This window comes from Grus americana, chromosome 1 (genome assembly GCF_028858705.1).
Source record: "Grus americana isolate bGruAme1 chromosome 1, bGruAme1.mat, whole genome shotgun sequence".
Taxonomy (NCBI): domain Eukaryota; kingdom Metazoa; phylum Chordata; class Aves; order Gruiformes; family Gruidae; genus Grus; species Grus americana.
In genome coordinates this window covers 110,380,728-110,400,612 of record NC_072852.1, presented here as the reverse complement: position 1 = coordinate 110,400,612, position 19,885 = coordinate 110,380,728, and the positions used below count along the sequence as shown (strand labels likewise).

Sequence of the window (19,885 nt, the reverse complement as noted above, 5' to 3'; positions counted from 1 at the left end):
CTCCCACCCTCCGGCTCTCCCGGGCATGGGCGGGGCGAAGGGGCGGGGCTTCCGCGGCGCCGCGCGGACTTCCCCTCCCACCCCCCCGCCCCGCCCCGGTTTCTCCGCGCGGGGGAGGCACGGCAGCCGCGCTCTGGGAGAGCCCAACTGCTGCGGGGTAGCAGGGGAGCTCCCGGCCACTGTGGCCGCACGGAGGGGCGGGAAGGCGGCAGCCGCTCGCTCGTCTTTCTCCGTCGCCCTTCACTGCACCTTTCTGAGGTGTGGCAGCCGCTTAGGCGCGGCGGAGCCCGGCTCCAGGATCTCCCGACACCCCCCACCCCCCCCTCACCCCGTCCCGCAGGAGCCGTAGTCTCGGCCGGAAGCGGCGGGCGGTGCCTGGCGCCGAGCTCCGGCGGTGGAGGCGCTGTCGGCCGAACAATAGTGGAGCGCGGTGCTGGGGCGGGCGGCACGGAGCGGTGTGGCGCGGCACGGCACGGCGGTGAGCGGGGCTGGGGCTGGGGCTGGGGCTGGGGCTGTCGCGGTTCTGGCGGTCGCGGAGTGTCCGCGCCGCTGGTGCGCGGAGAAGCGGGAGATGAGGAGCCTGAGGATGGAGCGGAGGGGGAGCGGGACGGGGCAGCGTCCGGGGGAGGGAAGGGAAGGGGTGCGCGGGCGGGGGGGCGGCGGGAGGGCTGTGTCCCTGCCAGCCCCGCTGTGCGGCCTGGCCGCTGCCCGCGCCGCGCTCTGAGAAAGAAACTTTCTCGGGACGGTCTCTCCCTCGGTCCCCCGCCCCTGGCCCGGCGGTTTCGGCGGGGGCTGGAGCCGCGGCTGGGGGCCGGCGTGTGGTGCTGCTGCCGCCGTCCCAGGCGCGGGGCGGCCGGTGCTTCGCCTCGGTGGCGGTTGAAATAACGGTCCCGTCCCTTGTCGTTTCCCTCGTTCTCCCCCAGGGCACTATGAACGAAGAGCAGTTTGTGAGCATCGACCTGGACGATGACAACGTCTGCAGCGTCTGCAAGCTGGGGACCGAGAAGGAAACGCTCTCGTTTTGCCACGTTTGTTTTGAGCTGAACATTGAAGGTAATGTTTTAATGTGAGTCATCTTGTGCAAACTTTGGTCATAGACCGCTTAGCTTGTAGCGGAATACAAATTTAAGTTTATCTGAAAGCTTTCCTAAAGGGTTAAGTTTGAAAATGTGTATGTTTATAAAGTTCTCTTCCTGGCCAAACTAGTTTGTTAGGTTCCTAAATAGCTCATTTCCAGTAAAGGTGGGTGCCCTACTGCCTGCTTCTCTAGATGTAAAGATGTACCCACCTTCCAAGAGCTTCTGAAATGCCCTGGTGTTAATTTCACCTTCTGGTATTAGACCTCTAGTGTTAATTCAAATGGGAAAGAGTTTTTGTTCAATAGTTAGAAGGGTCTATATATGAAACTTACTTAAATAACAAATTTTATTAAAGCATAATAGTTTTTTCTTAGAAGCAGATCAGTGGTTTACTTTCATTAGAAATAATCAGAGGATTTTTTTTTTTGCTTTAATAAGGTGATAATATATGTAATATGGTAAAACTGTGTTCACTATCAAAGCTTCTTAAAGTTTTCAAATCGTAAAGTAGTAATTTTGTCCATCTTTTAAAAGACTAGTCTTGTAAGCCTCATCTCTGGTGTCCAAAATGGTATTTGTAAAATTTCAAACCTTGTTTTGCTAAAGAATTTACTTATCTTGTTATTCTTATTCATGTATGAGTCAAGCGTTGGGCGTGAATGAGCGCTAGATTAGTTATTTTCCCTTTTTAAGTCAAATAAGGATTTTTTTATTTTTTTAAAGTAGAAATATCATTGCTTGATTTTTTTGGACAGCAAAGTAATTTGTTCCAGTTATATAAAGTGGTTATTTGCCATTTGTACATGCACATGACTCTCTAGAGCAATCTAAACTGGTACAGGGCAATTGAATGTGAAGATCTTAATGCTGTTATGTGAATAGTCCCGTTTCTTGATGACAGATAATAAGATTTGCTGTGTCTCTGATATATATGAGAGTACACTAAAGGTTTTAAGGTAAAGTCTTAATAACAGGCTCCCCAGGGAACTGGTCACGGCACCAACCCTGGCAGAGTTCAAGGAGCGTCTGGACAATGCTTTTAGTCATAGGGTTTAGTTTCAGGTACTCCTGCCAGAAACAGGGAGTTGGACTTGATCCTTATGGGTCCCTTCCAACTCTAGATATTCTGTGGTTCCTTCTGAGGGTGAAGTGGTATATGAGCACTGTACCCAGAGATTTAGTTGCTTATTCTGAACCCTGGAAGCATAAAACTGACTGGAATGTAGGAGGCTGTAAGGATATCTATTCCATGCACTGTTTTTATTGTGCATCCGACTTTAGTGCATGTATAGGTAATAAATGTTGTTCTTACGTGACAGAAATCTGAAAAATGTATTAGCAAACTGGAATCACTTTTAAATACTGACTCAGTACAGTGTTTTGACTTAAAAAAAAAAAGGGGGGGATGCTTTTAAGGTGTTTGCTATTAGAGGTAATATATTTTAATCTGAACAATACTTTGATACTTCAGTAGTAATTTACATGTTTATGCTTTTGTTTAGAAGAGATATGCTTTTGTATTTGCACTTTTTGGTAAAACTCAGAGCAACTGTCTAACTTAAGACAACTTGCCAGTTTGCTTGAGTTTTCTTACTGCTTTAAAATGATAGGTTTATGGTTTTCAATATGGAGTGGAGTGAAGATGTTTTTCTTTCTAGGCTTTAAAATGAGAAATAAGCATATTGCCATAATGAAAATTAAGTACTTGGATTACATTCAGAATCTAGTTTTGTTTTGAAAGTGTTGAAACAGATAAATCAGGATGCATTAAAAATTGCTGGATGGTTTCTATGCTCTGTTGTTTGAGAAGCTGTGGGTTTGTCGAAGTCTCGTTACGGATATTGCTTTACAAACTTATGTGTTTTAGCTGGAACAGGTTTTTTTTTTTCTGGAACTCTTAAGTAGACTTGATAATAGTAGATAATAGTAGAGACTTAATCTGTGCAGCAGACTACTTTGCATAATCTTCTACATTTTCAGTTAATTATAAAAGATGACTGCTTATATAACTGGTTAATGTTAAAGGAAGATATGCATTATAATATAGCTACTTGAACAGCATCAGCTGTAAGTTGTATTAACTCTGTAGATGTGCTATCCCACACATACAAATAAGTGTCATTCTTACTAATAGTTTGCCTTTTTATTTAAAATAATATTTTAAAATCCAGGCAATTAAAACAAGTAGTTTCATTTTGTTCGCTGTTGTATTTTTAAGTAATTCTGGTAGTGAGATAGGTTGTACTAAAAACATATGCAACAGCTCGGACAGTGCTTAAGGCTTGTTCATTTTAGCGTTGACGTGCACGCATAACTTCTCCCTCAGTGAGGTAGGAAATAGCTGCTGTTCATGAACAGGCAGGCTGTAAGTCACAGCTCAGCATCTTGCAGGACACTGAAGTACTCCTGCTGTTTGCAGCACCCTGTTAAGTTCCATCTATGAAGTTCTGGAAGCAGGTTTCCCGATTTCCTTTTTTTAAAAGCATAACGTAGTGTAGTGCTTTAATAAAACTGATGAGAACAATTCTGTTTCCCTTCCTGCCAGCATGTGATTGCTCAAAGTTGACTATGGTAAGTCCAGGCACTTGAAACTGATCTAGCCCAAGGCTTAACCATGTTAACCACATCTGAAACAGACTTTCTCAAAGGTACATAAACAAAAAGCTACAGAAACATCATTTACCTAGCTGTGCTTAATTACATTATAGTTTTGTATTGGCGAATCTTTGTGTCTTCTGACATCTTTGAGTTCAACAGCTGTACAGGTTTGCATGTGTGTAGATGGTAATGTTGTTGATCATTGTGGTTAAATAATACGAGTAATTAGAAATGAGCAAATCGAGAACATCCCCATCTGTAATGACTCAACAGACTTCTTCCTGGATCATTGTTGTGACGTGTGTCAGCCGATACCTTCCTGACATTGAAGTGGTTTTTTGGTAACCTTTATTATGTTTGAATAATAGCTCAATAATGATACATAATTCTAAAACAAAAAAAAAATCAAGTTATTCCTACAGTACTTTGTACAGAAGATTGCTGCATAGAAAGTTTAATCTGTGGTCTGCTGTAATTAAATAACTGCCGAGTTTCTGAATGAGGAAAAGTTCATTATGTTGTAAAACCTTGATGTTTTTTATTAGAAATCATGTCTCCTTATTTTTTGTAATACTATATTTTTAGTCTTAATGAAATATAATTATAGCTTAGCCTAAAATGGGACTGTGCTTCTTACTAAATTTAGTTAATTCACAGAAACCACTGGTTTGAGTGCAGCTTGGAGTTCTGCTATTGTGTCTGTCACAGAATTTATTCAAGAGTGATGTATATGGATTATAGGATCTGTTTCTCTGAAATTGACTGAATGAGTATTGACAAAGTAAGGAGAAAAGGGAAAATGGGCATACAGAAACAGAAAGTCAAGATGCAGGCTTAAACTTCCTTCTGTTCTATGTCATCAGCTTTTCTTGAGGAACAGGGAAAGGCTGACTTTCTTAGGAGAGTTTAGTAATGCTAATCTTCAGCCTAAGCAGAGGGCAGGGTATCCTGAAAGGGCAGTCTTTTTGTCCCTTTTGCACTTGCTCTTTCAGCTCACTTAGTTGGAGGATTCATGCTCAGGGAAGCTGAGTGGACTAAGATACAAAATGCTGTATTGCAGAACTGGCTTTTGTGTCTGAAGGATCATTACCAGGTGATTTAGCACATCAGAATGCTAATATGAGTCTTAAACTTCAAAATGCTTAAAATATTAGTTTTGTATTTCACCTGTGACAAAGCTGATTCTGTACAGTGGTTTTAAAGTTTTAGATGGGATTTAGAATATCCTGGTGTTGTGGGTCTATTGGAATTTGATGTTGGCTTTTGTTTGCCTTGTGCAGACAAAGTGAACATCAGTGATTGTTGTGTACTGTTTTGTTTTTCTGAGTACGTGTCACACTAATCTGTGGATTGAAACAGGAAACGTTTAAAATTCATATGTAACTAGATTGCATAAGCCAGGAAATCATGTGTTGTGTGTTAGAGACAAATTTCTTCTCCTTTTTAATTTCATTATAATATGGGAAAATAATTAACTGAACTCTGGTAGCAAATATGTAATACTAACAACAGATGTGGGGGGAAATATACATACACACAAAAGTGTGTGTGTGTGTTTAAAAGCTATGTGGATATATATCAACAAAACCCTCTGAGTATGGTGTCCCTACAAGCTGCTTTGAAACTCCAGTTGTAGTGTTTCCTCATAAGAATGCGGTGCCGTATGGAGGTAGCAGACTGTGCTCTAAATTCTCCTACTAGGAGGCTGTAACCATCTAGCCTGTGTTTCACGGCGCAGGCAGAGGCAGCTGGAGTGCTGAGCAGTTGTGCTGCGTGCCTGTGGTGCTGCTTATTCAGGTACCTTTACATGGGAATGCGTTCTGCAGTGCAGATGTATCCTTCATTAACGCACGCTTTGTGGTCCAGCAATGCCTGTGGAAATCTCAGCTTCAGGAGCTTAATACTTGAATGTGCTTGTTCAGACATTGGACTTTTCTCTGAAGCTTTTGAAGTTGAAAGTATGTAATAATTATGGTTTAGTTTTCCATTATTTGTCATAATGTATCTATCTTAACCTGGGTTTTTGCTGGGATGTCTTAATACAGAATTACTTAAAAATCTGTTGGTTTCCTGGAATTCCAGGGTTTGTAAGAGGCAAAACTGTAATAGAAGGGGAAAATCTAATTGTTTTAGCTGACTTTTATTTACTCTTTTGCTTATCTGGTGCTAACTGCGATAACATCTTGGAGAATGCTAGCTGACAAGCAAACTGGCTGGCTTCCATTTCAGTTGAGTTGAACAACAGCTGAATAGCAAATGACATTCTGTATCCCAGGTCTTGCAATATAGAAGAAAAGATGGTGTAAGTACTGGACATTTATTCCCCTGATTTATGTTAAAATAGTTACACTTCCATGGTCCTTCAAAGTGCTGAGAGACGTAGAGCTTTTGAATCAATTTCAGCATCAGGTTGGTATATTCCAGACTCCACATTGAGATAAAGATGCTATGAACAAAGCTGTCTTATTGCATAGCTTTTTTTCTCCTCTTAAGCTCTATAAAATCTTGTGTAATATCCTCATTCTGTGTTCTTTGTGTTCATCTGGAAAAAAAAGTTGGTGTTGAAAACTGTAAGCTCTCAAATTTCACTCTTTTTCCTTCTTACACCCTACAGAAGAGTCACTGAAATAAAATGAATTGTAAGGTGTAGCTGAAAGGATTGGAAACAGCTGTTTTAATTTCATTCTGTTCCAAATTATTACACATCCTTAATTATTTAATGTTAATGAAATAATAACTGATCAAATATATTATTTTGGCAACAAAAGCTAAAAAATTTCATCATTGCCCTTTAGGCTAGACAGATGAGAACTTGTTTCAAGGTAGCATTTGCAGTCTGGGAGTATGACTCATTTCTGCAAACTTGAATGGACTTGTGAAACTAACTGTGGTTTCCAGTAAACCACTTAACTACGAATTTGAGACATAGTTGGAGATGCTATTCTTAATCTTCTAAGTGCCATATAAGTACCACTGACTAGAGCTGTGTGGCTAGTTCTAAAAGTACATTTTTAATTCTCTGTGCATAAATTTGCGAAGATTGTACATGCAAACAAGTAAATTGAGCCATTATGTTACTTAACCGGCATCATCCGGAATGCAGAAATATTGTCTCATGGCTTCCACTCTGTTCTAGGTCAGTTTAATTGATTTTTTTTTCATACAAAGTGTGAGACAACTTTAACATAATAGTTCTTGCAGTAAAGTTTTCATCAGAATGTATTGGCCTGTCTAATACAGTAGTAAATTCTCTTCTTAGATAGTAGTTAATAGGGGACATGAATTTTGAAAATGTGTTTAAAGGGTCAATTGGATCTCTGTTCTGTCTTATATAGGATGTCTTTGCTATGTGCTAAAATACAAATGAGCTAGTAGAAATGCAGCGGGGGATGATTTGTCTGCACACCTGATGTATGGAATGCACTGGCTTTATCATGTGAAAGTGAGGAGAGAACTTTAATTTATGAACAAGATAGTATCTAGTCTTTACTACCATGTGTCTGATTTTGGAAGTTAATGAATGGCACTGGCATTTTCCTTCTACCCAATCTAATAAATCGTAAGATTTAACTCTCAAATGAAATTGCATGCATACACTTAAAAATAGCAGTTGGTTTTAAGTCTTGTCAGAGAGCTGTATTGGAGATGTATCTCTCTAATGATCCCATTTTTCAGTGTTGGCAGAATTGTACAACTGAAGAATATCAGTTTTCCCCACCCCTTGTCATGTAGATGTGTGGATGACTTGCTGTCTTAGGTCATCATGGGCTGGTTTTATTTAATGTATTTTGAAGAGGTCTTGGGATCTGATTTTTTTTTTTTTACTGTAAGAATCCCCCTCTTTCAGCATTCCTAATGAGCAGACTGATATGCAGCAGTGGCTTAAAATATATGAAAATGAACACTTAATGTCATGTGTAACATTTCCCCGTTTGCTGCAGGTATTAGCCCTGTACAGTAGGTAAACTCTGTAGGCTCATCTGATCTTAGTGTTCTGAGTGGACAGTTTCAGCTCTTGTTTGAGGAGCTGGCTGAACATTCCTGTTTCAAGAGCAGTACTGTATGTGTGCGAGGTGGACAGCTGAGCAGAGCAGCAGTTGGAATGTCTAGTGAAAGCCAGAGCTCTTAAAATAGGCAGCCACGGACTGATGCTTTTCACAAGGGTTCTTACTTATAGGATTAAAGGAAAAAAACATAGGTGCCTATCACAAATCTTTCTAGAGTTAGCTATTCAGGATGAGGTGAATTGTGTCTGAGAAGTGTTTCTTCACTGACTATGAAGGCAGTCTCCACAACTAGCTAAAACTAGAGGTGAACCTTTTATAAGTGTTCTGACCTAAACAGGTAATTTCACCCATGTTGCCAGTACTATACAAATTTGCATTAAATGCATTCACTCTCCTTTGAATGTCCTTAATAACCACATGTACTTTACACATTTATGGAAGCTATATGTATGGTGGACACTAGCATGTTACTGAGAAGGCAGCTTTTCTTTTCCTTTCTCTATGGTCAGGCATAAATCTTACCCATAAGTATTTGTAAATTCTTTAAAGGGACTTTAATATGGCTTTAATTAACAAATGTCTTAGTACAAACTTATAATTGACTATGTGTCTAGAAGTATTGTTAATTTTAGTTCACTCCATCTTAAATTCTGGTTGTTTTTTTTCTTCTTCAGCTGCTCAAGCTACAGTTATTCACCATTGCAAAAGCAGTTCATTTCCAGCATTGCATTATAAATTGCTAAGAAGGGAATGCAGGCTTTCTTTAACATTATTTTCAACTGATGGAACTAAACAACCAAATAAGAAGGTTTTATAAAAAATAATAACAAATGAAAAAAACCACTGTGGAAGATAAACAAGCAGGCTAATGATCACTGACGTGGTTTTTTTAATGAAAACATTTGATTGTGAAGGGATGTGAAGTAGTCTTGATATTCAAGAGCATTCCGTTTGAATTGAACTTGTTCATTATAATAACAATCTCCAAATAAGACAACTATTCTAGCCAGCTTTATATATAAATGTAAGTAAACATTTCAACTTTGTTGTGATTCTTATCAAGAGGAAGAGTTATACATAGTTCTGAAAGAATCAGCTGCAAAGGCAGGGCAGAAATAGTCTTTGTAGACTTCTTCCCTTCAAAAAAAAGGCAGAACTTTAATATGATAGAAACTGATACACTTTCAAGTACAAATGCTTTAAAATGTGGTAGAATTTATTGAGATGTGATTACACACCTGGTTAATAGTAAATGTTCTCCCTGCTACTTTGCACTTATGAATAACTAGAAGTTACAAAAATGTGTACTGCTCTTTAAATTGCCTGATTGCTAGTCATTCATTTGCAAAATTATTTTGCAGGAGTGGATTAGGACTCATTATGTTGAAAACTGTACTTAGTATAGAGGAAGCATTTCTGCCTTGCAGGGCTTACAAATTGAAATACTAAAAACTTTTTTTTTCCTAAATACTAGGCTCTTAAATAAGCAGTTATGTTCTTAGAAGTGCTCAACATACAAAGATACTGCTGAGTAAAGTGATACCATCCATATTTCATCTACGACAGATGAGTTACCAGAGTCAGAAGCAAATAATGGATGGCAAACACTTACATTCTTTTATGATTTTTGTCTTGAGGTTTGGCATCATCCTGTGAATCTTGCTCACTTGAGGAATGATCTCTGGCATGAACATTTCCTAATAGCATCTGCTGTCTTAAGTTAGTTAGATACATTCTTCAAGATGTTATTGAATTTTGATGGATTTTTGTGGGGTTTTTTCCCTGCAGATGAAACTTTCCTGCTCTGGATGGTTGTGGGTTTTTTGTTGCTTTTTGAGGTTCTTTTTCCTTCTTTGAAAAAATAAGTATGAAGGTTAGGACATACTCAGACATAGTCTGCAATCCTATTCTTGGAAAGTAAGACAAAGGACAAATTTACACACACCTACAAATGTGGAAAAAAACGTTGATGGTTGTATGATTTCTGACTTGAAAAACCAGCCAAAAAATAAAAAGGTTGAGGTGTATATTAGCAAACAGGAACATTGAGACAGAACTGAAACCTTGTGAAAATCCCTGGAACTGACAATAGCTCTTTATTCAACACTATACACAGAGACGAATAAAGCAAGGTAAGACTTCTGTACGTTACAAGAAGTGATATTGTAATTTTTATGAAGTAATGTGTCTTCTAAAACTGAATCGTCTTTATATAACATTTGTTTGATCCCTGCCAGTTTACCAGCTGGCAGATTTTTCTGCAATTGTGATAAAGGGAAAAATACAAAGTAACCTGAGTGGATAATTAAGTCTTACCAAAAGAAATAGGCATCTTTTCTGCCTCATAAAGCTGATGGTATTGCCCACAACAGAATGATTTCTGTCAAAGAAATGTACTCTTACTTGCTGTAATACTAGTACGTCACTACTAGTTTGTGCTGGCACAGGAGCTGTTGTGAATGCTCAGCTCTTGGTATGCGATTCCAGAATGTCAGCGGCTGATGTTATTCACGTCCTCTGTATAGGAAGGGACTAATTGTCACTTTAGTACAAAAGAAAGATCGAGGCTTGGTTTGGGGTGTTTTTGTTTGAGGGGTTTTTTGCATGTGTTTGTTACAGTAGAAATCCAAACCAATTATGTGAAAGCTGAAGCAAGTCTGTTAGCAATTCTGTACAAAACTAGTTTGGTTTTGTACATTTTCTGTTCCTTACTGTATTGAAGAGTATTTAGATAGACCTTTTTTTTCAGGGGACTATTGGAAGGCTGTACATTCTAGTCTTGGGGTATGTTTATTCTCGTATAGTGGAAGTGTTTTGTAATGACTTGCTCTATGGTCAGAAATAGTGACATGGCTAATACGTGGCATATAAATAGCAAAACTTAGACTTTTGAAGTAACTTTTTTCTTCTGTAATAGTTGCTACTATTAGCCATACCCGATACTACTGAGTTCTGATAAAACAGATTTCTTTGAGCAGCATCATTCTGGAGTGGGGAAGTTAACAATGTTCAGAATGCTTTTAAAAGATAAATTTGTAAAAACTTGAGCAATCTTGAGCTTATGGCTTAGACATGAATCAGATGGGGCTTCATAAACTCGTATGGCACTTGTTCTTTTTTCGTATAACTGAAATTGTGTGTTGCTTGTTTTGTGTGGTCTCACATGGTTGTCCTGTTGGACAAATTACATGCTATTCATGGAAATAATGAAACAGAAAGCCTCAAAGAAATGTTTTTTAAGTGAGATTGCAGTATTCTATCATTTGTTGTGCAGGTGTTTCTTTTGTGATTGTCCCAGAAGTGATAGTGTGTATATGTGAGGAAACATAGTCTGACCTGGTTCTTCAGATGTGCCAGGCAGAGGACCTAACTGCAAGAGGCCATGCCTCTAGAGCCAGCTCTGGGAATATTTCATTAAACTTGGAAGATTCAGGTTTTCTGTTTTTAATAGAAACAGTCCAGTAGTTCTTTCCCTGGCTTTGGGGAAAGAAGGGATGCAGGGGAGAATAAAGACAAGAAAAACTTGGTAAGTATGTTTGAATTTTTTTTTGAGTTTGTAGAAGGGTGGTATCCTGAGAGCTAAACAGACATTAGTACCCATTAGCAGTCATGAACTAGAAACAGTCTGTACAAAACTGCATTTGTCCCAGCTTTTACTATTTGTGCTTTCTGCAGTTTTCTTCCCTCTTCACCAAATCTTCAAGTATTTGCTTTAGACAGGATTACTCAGTCCCGAGATCAGAAGGACATTCATTCATCTCATGGTTGAATTGTTAGGTGGGTTCCTGAGAATTATTGTGTAAAAAAACTGTTATGTATGTTTAAAACTGGGTTTTCAGCCAATCTGATGATGTTTTCCGTAAGTAAAAAGAAAGTGCTATAAGCATCAGCAGTGTAGTGTGTTGGAAGAATCACTTGGGTCAAGCAAATAACATTGAACGAATCAGTCTGTTTTTGTAGGGTTTGCAGTGTGTGAATATATACCTTATAACTTCAATTGACAGTGTTTGATCCTCCCTGATGGCTTAAAGATTTAATGGTTTCCATCATACTACTTTAGTTAGGCAGACTTGCTATACTTAAATGGTACTGATAAGTCATGAAAACAAACGACTTGTCTTGTTTTCACCAGAAATGTTTATTTTGGTTTTTTAAGTCTTTGTAGAGATAGAGAGGGAAAATAGCCTTCCAAGTAGGCAGTAGATCATGTAGAGCTTAAGAAAAGTTAGTGAATGTCTATTTGCTGAAAGAGGTGGAAAGATAACTTTGAGGTGTAGAGAATCTTCACTCTGTAGCCATGAAGACAACATCTGCCTTTATGCTTTTCTCAAGAACTTCCTTCTTAAAAGGTGCCTCTGGTTAGGGTATGTCTTTTGTTTGTTCTAATACTTAGTTCATGGACAGGAGTGTGTGTTTTCATGACCATACCATTTTCCCCCTGCTGCTAAGAACCAAATTAATTCCACTGCTGTCCTCTTTCATTTTCTACTCTTTTTGTCATTTTGCCCCGTAAATTTTGTGTACGCTCTTAGAAACTCGTCCAGAACAGTAACACTCTTAAGTTTCAATGCTGCACAAAGAGTGGAAAATCAAAAATTTATAATGGCTACTCTCAATGTTTGAACTCCCCAACTTGAAACACCAGTTACCAGCAAGTGAGATAATAAAAATTAAGTGCTTGGATTTGCTTTCACTAGTTTCATGTTAACAATTTTACCTTTGTAACTTAGTTATGAGAGTAGTTTGGGATTTTGCAGAATTGAATCACTTAAAACAGCTTATCATTTGTTAATCATTTGGGGTGGGGGGCTTAAAGTTTACCACAAGAATTTAAGAGGGTAAGTCAGATACAACAATTCTCAGTTGTAACATGTAGCTTTCTGCTAATTGCTTGTTAAAGTCTCAATTATCAGCTTTTGTTGCATTTAATGGTTTTTATTTCAATCACTTTTATATACTTCCTTCTGTGCTGAAAGGTGAAATGGCTGCAGCTTGGTTCATGTCACCTAGTTTCAAAAATCAAATTACATTATCATATGTTGACTTAAATATTCTGGCTTTAGTAAGCATTGAGCTCCTTCAGCCAGTGGTTCACAGGTATCTTATTTGTTATTTGCAATGAGGAACTTGTTTGACGGAATTGTTTTTCATTATATTGGGAACCTCCTAAGTAATATACTGAGTGAGATAAATGTCGAACTGTTGAATATTCTGGACTTGGATACTGAATCTACTGCGTAGGTGAATCCGAAGAAAAATAAATATCCACTGAAGTTGCAGAAACTAATTTTGTACTGGAGTACTATTAACTTTTTGAAATAGTCATTTCTCATACCATCTGTGTTCACTCACCAACTGTAGATCTTCACAGATTGTGTTCCTTTTTAACATGTCAATCACTATCAATTACTTTGGGGTTTGAGTAAGTTACCTGCTGTAGCTATTTGAATATTATTTGAAGGAGGACAAGCAAAGAGGAGAACAAGCATCCATCTTACATGAAATTAATGTCAGGACAGTTTAATGTTGGCAAGCGTTGACAGTATTGGAACTTGCTTCTCTAGCTAGGCTGCAGGCTTGTACCAATGCAAAATAATAAACTGAAGTCTGAATTATGTTTGACCACTTGGATGACACAAGCCCGCACACTGCAGTTCTTGTTGAGCAGATAGCTCATAACGTTATCCATAGAAGACGGGAGCAAGAATGACTGTTCTTAAAATGCTCCTCAGTATTTTTATAGAAAACTTTCTGATCTACAGTTGGTATTATTTTAGTTCTACAGCTGATACACTTGGGTATAGGTGTGATGCAATATGTACAGAGTTAGCAGTTTGTTTCATCTGTGATGTCATCTAGAGGCACGTGCAAGTAATGTATAAGTCCTGCACTAGAGATTACTCTGTGCAAAACACTTTATATGCTAAGGACTCAGGACTGAGTGGAGTTTCAAATTTTTTTGAAAGTATCACATATCCCAGGTTACTTTAGTGAGTAGACTGTTAATAGGAAAGCATCGGTTAAGTTCTTGTTTTCTTAGCTGCTTATGAGTAAAGATTTTGAAAAATTAGTTGAGTAATACAGTAAGTGAACTTTTTTCTATTGTGTCTTTACAGGAGTACCAAAGTCAGATCTTCTACATACAAGATCTTTAAGGGGGCACAGAGACTGCTTTGAAAAATTCCACTTAATAGCAAATCAGGACTGTCCACGATCAAAGCTCTCTAAAAGTCCATATGCAGAAGTAAAAAATATCTTGAGCAAAAAAATTAACCGGATCATACAGTATGCACAAAACAAGGATTTGGACTCTGATCCTGAAAGCTCAAAAACATCCCAACACCAGCTTTTTAACTTCAGACATCAGACTGATAGAAAATTACTCCCACAGTTTGACTCCCCAGTACCTAGATACTCTGCCAAATGGATAGATGGGAATTCTGGGGGCATCTCAAGCTGCTCGCAAACTCTTTTGAAACAAAGAGAATCCACTGATTTCAGACTTGGTGTGTTACAAGATGCAGGTGCTACCTTCTGTTGCAGCAGTGTTTTGTGGTCTAATCACAACCAACCCCAGAAAGCTGAAAAAGCTGAAGGTGATTCACTTACCAGTGTTCGTAGAAGGCATCCTCAATACAGCAGGGAAGAATGTAAGTATATATCTATTTATACACAACCTAGCAAGCAAAGGCATTCTTCAAAATAACTCTTGACCACTTAATGTCCCCACAGAGCATTCATTCATAGCCTGAAATGCAGCTTTTAACAGTTTGGAGTTACTGTAAAACCTGTGAAGAAAAAGGCTGTGTGGTTAAGCAAATAGCGTGGAAGGTTTCATTGGTGATGGGGTTTTGTTTGGTTGTTTTTTAATTTTCCTGTTACTTACACCCCAGTGTGACACAGGACATGCCTAATTTACACAAAAAGTTACTGTTACAGTTGATTGCAGTCACTTTAATATGTCAGTCCTGGCAGTTGCACAGTCCTGCCTGTGGAGATTACTAAGCTCCTGAAACTATCTTACGCTTTACACAGACATGCCCTAGGCAATAGGGGAAATTAGAGGTAAGGTAGCAGAGAAAACTTGTGAAGGAACTTTCTTAATACTAGAAGACATTGTGCTTTTTACTACATTGTTTTTTCTTCTTTTATTGAGCATAAGAAAATGGAAGGCCCTTGTGCCACCATGTCCCCTTAAAGGCTGTAGCAGTAGACCTGAGCAGTTCTTTTGATGACTGTGGTGGTACTGAAAGCAGCAGAAAATAAGTTTTCCCATTATTTAAGATGATCACTAGAAGAAGTCTTTAGAAAAACCTCAGATGTTGTAGTGTCTCTGGAATCAATCTACATGAAATGTGTTAGAAGTAAGTTCCTAGAGATCTCTGCAGTTGCAGTCCTGCTTTTAGAACAGTGCCTGGTCCTAAACAGGAATACACCCACTCTTAGTTTTGTAGATGAGGAAAGTAATTGGAGAGGATTTCTGAATCTCAAAAGACTTGAGAAAGAAGACAGAAAAGCTGGTAAAATATTCAGTGGAAAATTAGGTAATAAAAAAGAAGGTAATAATGGAATTCAGCATGTCAGAAGAGACAGTGAGAAGAGGTACTGTAAAAAGTTGGAATCAGTTTCTTTAGGCTCCTTTTTTTAAGTAAACAAACCTGTCCTTGGAAAGTTCAGTAATTTAACATTCTTTATAAAAGGATTTAATTTAGCTGCTATATGATGCTTCATATTGCATTTGTAGTGAATTAGTAGTCTTAGAGCCATAAATCAAAACAGATATGCTGTACTGTTTGACCACCTGTCCTCTGGAGTCATAAATTGGGATTACATAAATCAGGACAGCAGTTAACAGGAATTATGAAAGCTTGACCTGGTTTATGAGGTTATCTAACTGAAGTTAGTGACTTGGAATTTATCTCTCTGATCTCTGATTTTTTGGGACAGGGGAACATAAAGCTGTTTTGAGCGTGAGAACAGCTTTTCTTTTTTTTTTTTCCCCTCTATTATGACTGCATAACACACTTTTGAGGCATTTTTGCTTTGTATTAGAGGTATTTGTTTAATCTTTTTGCAGTATTTAGCTTTAAAAGACATTCCTTTGGAGACTCTATGATTGTATAAAATTTGTATTTTGGAGAAAAACTTAGCAGACTTTTTGTGCCAGAATTAGGTACCTTCTTATTGCAGTACCTCCACTGTAGCAACATAGCAGTCTACTGGGGGGGGAAAAAAAAACAAAACCAAAGCTATTGTTAATGTAACTGTAAATAGCTTGGTCAATATTTCTTTATAATTTACCTCAGCCATGGATAGAATAATCTTTTATTTAAATTTGGTGTTCTGTTCCTTCTCCCTTCCCCTTCTGTATCAGAATTGTGATGTGAAACAGTCCTGATACACATGCGCACACACAAAATGTGTGAAGTTGCCTGTCTGCTACAGTTGATGAAATGTTGATGAAAATAACGCACAAATGGGAAGTAACATCCTACCACTGGGTATAAAAGGGGGAAAAATTCTTGAAATTTTTGTAAAGCTGTCCATTACTATATTAAATCCAATCAGGGTTTTCATGGAGCTTAAAAACTGTTAACTTAAAAGATGTTAAGATATGAGAAAGGAATTGTCAGTTGTAGTGATAGCTGGAGGTACGAAGGAGCACCGCTGTACCTGGCTGTTGGAAGAGAAAGGTGAATCTGTGTCACCACTCCAGAGTGACCTTTATGTCTCAGCAATAGCTAAGATCACATAGTTGTTATTCAACTTATTTGGTTTGGTAATGCTAACAGAAAGTTAGTATCCCACAACTGCAATATGTGAGAAAGGTTGAAAGAGAAGGCATAGGATAATCGAATAGTCCTGTGGGTAGGTAAAAAACATCCTTTTCAGAACTTACGCTTCAAATTTACGATATAGAACCCTCTTGCACTGAGAAATCTGAACAAAAGCTGTGTGATTGCAGTGTAGGTTTTTCTCAAGTATGCAGTGAGAGGCTTGCTAAGCTGCAGCATCATTTAAAAACTATTTAAAAATTACAAGGTCTTCAAGCTTGTTTCAGTGCCCTGTATCCTGCTGTGGTGATTAAGATTGTCACTTTTCACTGTCTGCCTAGGGCATCTCAGCAGCAGGGATGGCACCGACCTGTGCCCGCCGCTGCTGGGTTGAGGGATTTCTAGGAAGCAGGCCAGTGCTTCCCTACTTGCTACTCTTGATCCAGGGCTGCATACAATACTTTCACAACTACCTCCTCTGAGGTTTAATTTTTTTTTTCCTATAAGGATGATCAATGTACACATAATCTGAGATACAGAAGGACTTTTGAATGATGCAGAGGGTCTTTTAGTTCTCACTAGGAACATAGCAGGAGAGAGAGAGAAGTAAACCTTTATATTCTGGGGTTTGTATCTAACTAAGACTTGTCTCTTTGTATCTAAGTTAGACTTCATCACTTGTCACTGAGGTACTCAGTGGAAACTGTATATGTTATTCTTACATGCATAAAGTGCAAAACGTCACAGCCAAAACAAGTAGCTTGAACAAAACTCTATCCAGAAGCCATTTTCTGCAGGCTTGCAAACATAGCAGGACTTAACTCAGAATTGTCCACTTGCCTGCAATTAAACAGATGTACTTGCAGGGGTTACACTATGGAAACCATGTTTTGCAGTCAGAGGAAGGTAAAGTATTTAAAGATGTCAAGCAATTTACAAGCAATTCTGATTCTGGACACTTTTGAGGGCTTGAGTTTCCAGCTTTTCAACATTGAAGGGGCTTTTCTATGGAGTAAATCCTTGTCTGTCAACATAAAGAGATTTTTTTTTCATACTTTCCACAAATGACTGATAAATAATGTGGCCTCTGACTTACTGCCACACATCTGTTGACTTTTAGGATGCAAATGACATTTGAGAAAATAGGAATCTGCTTAGGGATGCTTATGTGACTTTGGTAGTAGTAATAACAGATCTCATTGTTACAGTGACTGTGATGACTCCTGGAGAATTAAAGCAACTTAATGAAAAACTGCTCAAGCAAATCCAGGGTGAGAATTTTTCAATACTTTGATTTGGTTTTGTCTTGCTTTGTAATAAGGAAAATCTTTTTTTTTTTAAAAAAAATGCAATGGCTTTACTATCAGTTGAGTTTGGAACTGAAATCTCTGTATGTCATGTTTCCACAAAAAACAAGGTGCTTTTATTATGTAACCTCCTTGGTCATTGCAAACTGGTGCTTGAATATAGTATTTTTCTTTAATTTTTTTGACTAGAATCAACTTAATTTTGAGTTACAAACTGATCCACCTTCCTCAGGTCACCTAAAACTATAAACTGGTGATCCTGTTCAGTTTACAGTGCATACACCAGGCTGTGCTGGAACCAGACAAAGCGCTGTTCTTGTCCGTGAGCCCACTTAACTGTCTGTGCCTCTTTCATAGTAATGTTCGGCATTGCTTCTGCGCTCCGTGGAAGTACAGGGACCAGGTGCATTAACCTAATAATGTTCTTGCAGATGTGTTTGAAGAGCTGACGCAGCAAGTCCAAGAAAAGGACTCTTTGGCCTCGGAGCTCAACGTCCGTCATATTGCTATCGAGCAGCTGCTGAAAAACTACTCCAAACTGCCATGTCTACAGATGGGACGAGCAGGGACGAAATCAAATGTCCCCATATAAAGGGGATACAGCTTCCATCCCCTTATAGAGCTAACTTTCCCTAACAGCTTTGGTAACCATTCTGTACAGCTGCACAGGTATTTAGAAGCTTTTGAGAAATCTTGGGCAGCTTTCTCTTTGCATTCATAATCCATGAGAGGTCTTATTCCACTTTGGTTTTAACAAAAAAGGCAAATATTTTAGGTGTTAAAATCTGCTGTAATAAGGTTTATTCACACTTAGGGATATTTTTTTTGCCCATAACTACACATGAGCCTTGAAATGAATTCTGTGTTTTGTTGATAATAAAATTGTTTCAAGTAAAGAACGACCTGAAGCCCGTAACCTGCCTCCTTCATACAGAGGAAAAATAAACATTTGAGTTTTGATCAGGTCCGATCATGTTATATCCAAGAGAGCTTTAAGGGGAGAACAGTATTAATAGAAACTCATGTTTTCTTATTTATTATGAGCAATATTTTATTATTGAAATTTTATACGAAATATCACTATTTTAGGTACTTTTCCAGATCTCTTTATAAAATGTCTGAATTACTGTGTGTAATGTTTATGCCTTGTGTATGATTGTTTATCCTTTTTCAGGTCTGTATCTTTCATGATACAATTTAAAAATATTAAACTTGTTTCCCAAAGAGATGAATTTCACATGTTAAAAAAAAAATGGTGGTGCATCACTTATTTTTATCAGCTTTATAACTGAAGAATTTGGTTCATGAGAGATGTTTTAAAAAAAAAAAAAGCCAAACACAGCACTTCCTTTAAATTTCAAAAAAAAAAAATCCATACTTTGGTTTTAATGCATAAAGTTGAAGTTTTATATGTGTGAAATTTTCAATGCTGAAAAACTACTTTGAAGAAGCTAAATAAATTTGTAATACTACATTACCTTGGTATGAGTTTTTATAAAGTTGGATCAGACTATGATAAAGTGTTTTCATTTTGAAATGCAAACAGTGATGATACATTATAAAAGAGAACAGCCTCTGCTTTTTTAAAAACTTCTATCCGTCTACCATACTGAGAAATCTGTGTTAATCTTTGCCAAAAAAACTTCACACACGCACACTAAAGTCTTTGTGCTTTCTGATTTTATCACTTTAAGTGAAAATGGGGAGCAATTTATATAGCCGAGCTGAAAGCATGACTAGCATGAAGAAAGGTTTAGATCTTATTTTTCAAATCAAACTGAGAAGTAAGATGAAGTTCAGACTAGGTTTATTGATTGCCCTCCCTATAGTAAGATCAGGGTTGATTTTTTTTATTTTTTTTTAATTTTGTTTTCATAATGCATTTCTGGAAGGGCCCTGAAAGGGATTTGGAACAGCTTGAGAGCAGCTATGAGTGGGGACTTGAACTTGTCCATCTCTGAGTGCTTTGTGGTTCAGGAGGGGAAAAAAAAATGGTAGCATCTTATGCAAGTGGGCCTATAAGTAAATGTGTGCTAGCTCATCCCTAATTATAATTGTCAGAAGATGGATTAATCTGCATGTGCAAGTCTGTAAACCTTATTAATACAGTACTAGGATAA

At 38.2% G+C, this 19,885-nt stretch overlaps 1 protein-coding gene across 3 annotated transcripts; it reads left to right on the top strand.

Moving 5' to 3' along the window:
* The first annotated feature begins 357 nt into the window (after positions 1–357).
* Positions 358–19,237, top strand: C1H21orf91 (chromosome 1 C21orf91 homolog). 3 transcript variants are annotated; one of them, XM_054812179.1, is made up of 5 exons: positions 358–478; positions 924–1,053; positions 13,801–14,334; positions 17,667–17,729; positions 18,197–19,237. In XM_054812179.1, the coding sequence occupies exons 2-5, from the start codon at positions 930–932 to the stop codon at positions 18,355–18,357; spliced, it is 882 nt and encodes a 293-aa protein (XP_054668154.1). In that variant the 5' UTR covers positions 358–478; positions 924–929; the 3' UTR covers positions 18,358–19,237. The 3 variants fall into 3 exon arrangements, with proteins under 3 accessions (XP_054668154.1, XP_054668161.1, XP_054668168.1); XM_054812193.1 differs by lacking the exon at positions 358–478 and adding an exon at positions 11,360–11,461 and having other exon boundaries at positions 923–1,053; XM_054812186.1 differs by lacking the exon at positions 17,667–17,729.
* The last annotated feature ends 648 nt before the right edge of the window (positions 19,238–19,885 follow it).

Coding starts and splice junctions, on each gene's coding strand:
- C1H21orf91 (XM_054812179.1), top strand. CDS start 930: ATGAACGAAGAGCAGTTTGTGAGCATCGACCTGGACGATGACAACGTC. Junction 1,054..13,800: donor TTTTGAGCTGAACATTGAAG/GTAATGTTTTAA, acceptor GTGTCTTTACAG/GAGTACCAAAGTCAGATCTT. Junction 17,730..18,196: donor ACTGCTCAAGCAAATCCAGG/GTGAGAATTTTT, acceptor ATGTTCTTGCAG/ATGTGTTTGAAGAGCTGACG.